The sequence below is a fragment of the Pseudorasbora parva genome, chromosome 3, assembly GCF_024679245.1.
Source record: "Pseudorasbora parva isolate DD20220531a chromosome 3, ASM2467924v1, whole genome shotgun sequence".
Classification (NCBI taxonomy): domain Eukaryota; kingdom Metazoa; phylum Chordata; class Actinopteri; order Cypriniformes; family Gobionidae; genus Pseudorasbora; species Pseudorasbora parva.
In genome coordinates, this window is record NC_090174.1 from 55,892,108 (window position 1) to 55,898,220 (window position 6,113).

The following is a 6,113-nucleotide window of genomic DNA, read 5'->3' on the forward strand; positions in this document are numbered from 1 at the left end:
CTAAATCCTTCACATTATATTACTAACACTAATTTGCGTTTAGGCTCGTCCAGTGCTGGTTTCTCTGGTTCAGGTTATAAAGCGGCACCCTCTGCTGGTGGCCCAAAGAACTCAGCTCAGCAGTGGCAGAAGACTCCTCGGCCCTCATCTGGCCCGAACAAACCTTGGATGCCTCTTAACTCAGCTTCCAGGCAGCAAACCCAGCCCTCCAAACCTGTTACCCAACCGGCTAAACCAAACTACGCCCCCAGCTTCAGTGTAATCGGTGGACGAGAAGAGAGGGGGATCCGTGGACCAACATTTGGTAAGGCTTATAAACAAATGCATGAAAGTTGCAAACACAAATTTGAAATGAGGCCATTGCTAATAATTGTTTGAGCAAAAAACAAGATATTTAATCTTGCGTATTCTGCATGTTTCTGCAAAGTTACAAAGTCCATAGCAAAAGAAGTGAATCCCTGAATCAGAAAACACTTGCCTCGTTTGTAGTCCTGCCATTATTTCCATGACTTAAAGGGATAGTTCATTCAATAAATGACAATTACCCCATGATTTACTCACCTTCAAGCTATCCTAGGTGTATATGAGATTCTTCTTTCAGACAAACACAGAGTTGTTACAAAAAAGTCTTGAATCTTCCAAGCTTTATAAGTGGCAGCCCAACGTTTAAAGCCCAAAAATGTGCATCAATTGATTATAAAAGTGCTCCATATGGCTCCAGCCTTTTGAACCGAAGCAATGCATTTGTGACCAGTCACGGAAACAGACAGGGATAGATTCTGAAAGTGTAGTCTCCAAGCTTTCCAACGATGTGCAACACATGGAAATCTGATCATATTTGGAGAAGTTGTGGCCATCTGAATGTAGGCATTTAGAAAAGTTTAAACGAGAGAATACAGCCTCTAAAATTTTGCAGTTCTCACCTGTTCTCACCTGCTGGGAGTGACAATAGGGCTCATTTACATCTCATTTAGATAAGCCATATCCCCTGTAAAGCTGCATGGTTGCTAGTAACGACAGACACTACGGGAAAAATCAGCCCGCATACTATTAATAATAAAGGACAGCAGATGCTAACATTACCAACTAAAAGTCCATTATAGTAAGGGGGGTTTTTGGCAACTGATACAATGCTAACGATTACATTTAAAACGACAGTTAAGAACAATAGGTAGGTATGGGAAGGTCTAAACATGAGATAACGTGTGTGTGTTCTTAGAATGAACACAAAACAACAAACTTTGGTGTTTATGGAAACACACCCCATAAGAAACAGAAAAGTAAACCTTCAATGAAATAAGTCGTTCGGGCACACTTTCTGTTTCCCGGGGTCTTCTTAATGGATATACTTTGTGTCTGTTTGAAGGGGATAAAGATAGAGAAATGGGTAAAGTCCAGAACCGTGGCTATAGTGTAGGGGTAAGGCGCATTTCATTAAGTTTTGACGCAAATCGATCAGAGGTTTGAATCCGCCTTTTGCCACACTCTCTAACCGAGAAACACTTATTAATAAACACATGTTAGATGCTTTATTTCTACTTTTCTAATATTTTTTCAATTCTTTTTGAAAATAAATGCCTTTCTGATATGTGATGGGAAAAGAGAGTAGAGAGAGTGTAGTAAAAGGCAGATTCAAACCTGATTGAGTTGCATCAAAACTTAATGACATGCGCCTTACCCCTTCACTATAGCCACGGTTACAGATTTGACTCTGTCTTTATCCCCGTCAAATGTTACTATCGATATAGCCTTCTTACGGTCCAACTCGTCTGACGCCAGTCTGATACATTCTTCCTTTTCTTCATCTTCGCTCAGTTGTAGATTAGGGTATTTTCCAGTCTTATTATGCCGCTTTCATCGTCGCTCAGATCATCTCTACAGACGGCCAGAGCGCTGCATAAATAATTAGCCACGCGTCCCTTGGAGGGCAGGACAATAACAAAAGCCAGTATGAAAATACACACAGACAAAACAAGGTGATTTCAACCTCAAAATGTACACTTTTATATATACCATTAATGCCATCTCAAACACGGAGAGGCTTCTTCGTGATTTCAACTAACAGATTCTGCAAAAAAGCGAAAATCATATAATATGAAAAAAAACCTGCTTCTTTCTCATTTTGCTTGAAAGTAGAGCTGCCGACTTGTGTCCCTTGTTTCCGTGACGGGTCACATTTGTGTAAAAAAGTAAAGTAAAAATATCTAGCTTCCGCCAGACTGCCTTCCATATTGAAGTTGCGAAAAACGCGCAACTGATGTAACGCAGGGCGTAGCTCAAGTGTTTTGATCTGTGAAAGGTGTTACACTTCATTCATAAGTTGAATACAGATGGCGGTCTAGAACATCGATTCGCTTCAGAAGGCCTTTATTAACCCCCTGGAGCCTTATGGATTTACTTTTGGATGGATGGATACACTTTTTTGGGCTGCCATTATAAAGCTTAGATCAGCCAGGATATTTTTAATATAACTCTGAATGTATTTGTCTGAAAGAAGAATGTCATATACACCTTGGATGACTTGAGGGTGAGTAAATCATGGAATAATTTCTATGGTTTCAGATTTTTGCCATAATCATAATCTCAGCCCGACTGAGAGGGCAAAAAAAGAATAGGATGAACTTCCAATACTTGCGTCATTGTTTACGTAGATTTAGCACTGCTTACAGCTGCTCATGGAGCCTTGGGAGCTGAAACTTGATTATGGTTAAGGGGCATTTAATTTCTGACCCACATGCTCTAAGTGGTTGACCAATCAGAGCAGACTGGAAAGTGGGCTTTAAAAAGGCAGTAACTAAAACAGATGCTGCGCCCCAAATCGAATGCCAAAAGAGTAGTGTCACCGAATACATATTATTCGGAAAAAGTAGGCGAAAAGTCCTCGGATGACCTAGTACTTCCACTGATATTCTGAAGTGTGCATTCGATGGACTCTTTACCTACCATCAGGGCCACGGGAAAGGATTAATGAAGGTTGCAAAGTAAATATAATTCAAATGTATTCTATCAGACTCCAAATAAAAATTAAATTATGAAATTGTAAGCGACTTAAAAATAATATTTCTTATCAAGACTGAGTCTCAAATGGTGACTGAATGCAATAATTGTCATGGGCGATTTGGTGCATTAATACTTTTCATGCATTTGTTGTGGTTGTTATTGTGCTTTTGTTGTACAGAGTGTTTCTGTCCTTTAGGTCCAAAGCCCAAAGTGAAAGAAGACGACTTTGAGGATCTTTTGTCCACACAAGGTTTTGGCTCCAAACCTGACAGGAAGACGCCCAGAACCATTGCTGAGATGAGGAAGCAGGAGCTGTCTAAAGACATGGACCCTCTTAAACTTCAGGTATAGATGACCGCTTGGCTCAGATTCTTAAGAACATATTTGCTGGTGGATGTGCTTTGGGCTTGATGATGTTTGTTTGTTTGTTTGTTAGATCTTGGATTGGATCGAGGGGAAGGAGCGGAACATCAGGGCGCTGCTCTCCACGCTGCACACGGTCCTTTGGGAGGGAGAAACCCGCTGGAAGCCCATCACCATGGCAGATCTCGTCACACCTGACCAGGTGAAGAGGGTCTACAGGAAGGCTGTGCTTGTCGTGCACCCAGACAAGGTATGGGATATTTACATTGCAGCAATGTTCAGAAGACGAAGAAGGAAAATAACACATTTTATTTTTTCATCAAAATGTACAAACTTAGCCTCTGAATTTTTTGCAGAGGCTGTATAGGTGGAGAATTTGTTTTAAATCAATAATACCAGTCTATTTCAGTCAAGTCACCTTTATTTCTAAAGCACTTTATACAATAGTGATCATTTCAAAGCAGCTTTACAGTGACAACAGGAAATCAATGATTCAGTGATGCAGACAGAATTCAATTCTTCTGTAAAGCAGTGCTATTTTATGCCACTGAACACGTTTTTGACATATTTTGAGTTTCACTCTTCAACTGTTGATTAAAAGTAGTTTAGTCGCTATTTTTCATTAAAGATTATGAAGGTCCAAAAAAAAATGTTTATGGATTGATCGTTCACTATCAATCCAGTAACCTGCATTAAGACAATAAAAAGGGTCACTTTTGATTTCATTCATGATGCTAAAGAATTGGTGTAACTCATCTTTGTGTCCAGGATCAATGAAGAAGTAATGATTTTTTTTTTCTTCTCTGGTCTTCCAGGCAACAGGTCAGCCGTACGAGCAGTACGCTAAAATGATCTTCATGGAGCTGAGCGATGCCTGGTCCGAGTTTGAGAACCAAGGAGGCAAAGCCCTGTTCTGAACGCGCTCAGTGAGCGTCTGCCAGGTGCAGCGTGCCCCCTACAGGCAGCCTGAGGCACAGCGCGCTCTCTCCACACACACACACACAGGCTGACAGTAGGACAGATCAATCACAGGAAGAAAACAGACCTCTTTCTGTTTGAGGAACGGACAGATCTCTTCCTGAACTACCACATGCGCTCTGGCTGAAACCTGTAGCGTTGGATTTCTTCTGCTTCAAAAGGGCACCATGCTAGCATCCTTTTGGCATTTGTAGACAAAATAACCACACACACCTGAGACTAAAGTCTGTCTTGCACTTGAAAACAGACATTATCATCACTGATCTATTTTATGCCATTCTATGCATCACACGGTCATTCTTTGGTTTTCACCTTTTTGGTTTCCGATCAGTGTGGTTTGTCAAATATTGATGTAAATATTCACTCGTGTGTGTTTGAGGGTGGATCGTGTTCATGTGAAGAGAAAGCAGAGACTTCTGCTCTCCACGATGTGAAGTTTTTGTTAGACTTTTCATTACTTTCACTTCAGTTTTATCATGTTTCCACTGATCTCAAGTGTTAATTCTCTCCAGGCACCTCGTTGGAAGGTGTTTGTGTATTTGTGTGTTCAGGGCTCATTTTCTGTAGTCCAAAGGGTATTCCAGTGACCGATACAAACTTAACATCAACAAAACCTCTGAGCTTTCCATAGTTTTTTTTTTTTTTTTATATCAAGGACCAATCAGAAATGTCTGTCTTATTTATTGTTTTGAAAGCTGTACTTGGCTGATGGATATTAAAAAATAAGGACTAAAATATCAAAACTATTGTAAATGGAACAAAAAAAAAGCTGAGCATTTTGCAAAACTAAAATCATTCCAAAGCATCTACTAATATGAATGTGCTTTTTAAAATTATTGCTGGCCATTTGGAATGTAATTCTGTCTCTTTTTTGTTTTTGTATTCCTTGTACTATTATCCTATTTTTAATGTGTTAGCAAGCCTTCACAATATTTTATTTGATGTTTTCATAATCTCTTAATAATGACACTAGAAAGTTTGCACCAATCCCTCCAGTCATCAGGCCAAATTCAAAATGCACCCATATCAACAACACAAAAAAAAAAGAAAAATTCTGATGCAACTTATTACACAATGACGTTAGAGTGGAAATGATTTAGTGTTGTTTTTATATATAGACCTTTAGCTTCCGATATTTTTTTGTTATAGAAAAATCAAAGACTGGACGAAAACACTGAATCATTTAGACATGGCGAGTTAAGTTCCGTAACCTTTCTGAGATTATTGACGTGTGAGGCTTGCAGCACAGGAGGCGATACAGTCGGACTGAACCGAACCGTACCCTTCCATCTGTTATTGGTTTCTGAGAGCTAAAGCGCCCACTGTTGAAGAGACTGATGGCTCAGTTGAGTGATTTTGGAAATGTTTCAGCTTATTCACCCTCCACCAAAGTCATAAACGGCCAGAAATATTTCAAACTGGAATGTGGCATTTCCGCTCAATCTTTACTGATTGTATTAAATGGATTCTGATGTAAATAAATGACTTTGTTCAGGCTAAATAAATGTCCTTATACTTAAGTTATGGGTAAGATAAATATATTCACAGGATAAGAAGTATATGTAAGTAAATAAACAACGCTGCTGTATTTTGGTGGAGAGTGAATATTTTAATAATAATTTTCTTCCTCTTGCCCACTCACCTTTCCTTTGGATGTAAAACTGTTTCTCGCCAGCTGCCTCCTGCAATGGAGAACAAAATCACGGTCTTAAAAGATTCTTTTTTTTGACATTTTCTTTTGACCAATAAACCATAATCATGGTTTGGGGTTA

General features: G+C 39.4%; 1 protein-coding gene across 5 annotated transcripts in view; it reads left to right on the forward strand.

Annotated features, from left to right (window-relative positions):
- gak (cyclin G associated kinase) overlaps positions 1–6,113 on the forward strand; it is a 47,104-nt gene extending 40,991 nt beyond the window's left edge. For 3 of the 5 annotated variants that reach the window (XM_067439534.1, XM_067439537.1, XM_067439536.1), the window contains 4 exons: positions 44–304; positions 3,179–3,345; positions 3,437–3,613; positions 4,179–6,113. In XM_067439534.1, coding sequence (XP_067295635.1) covers positions 44–304; positions 3,179–3,345; positions 3,437–3,613; positions 4,179–4,280 — 707 coding nt within the window. In that variant the 3' untranslated portion in view covers positions 4,281–6,113. The remainder of the gene's footprint in view (positions 1–43; positions 305–3,178; positions 3,346–3,436; positions 3,614–4,178) is intronic. The other 2 variants (XM_067439535.1, XM_067439538.1) reach the window with 1 other exon arrangement.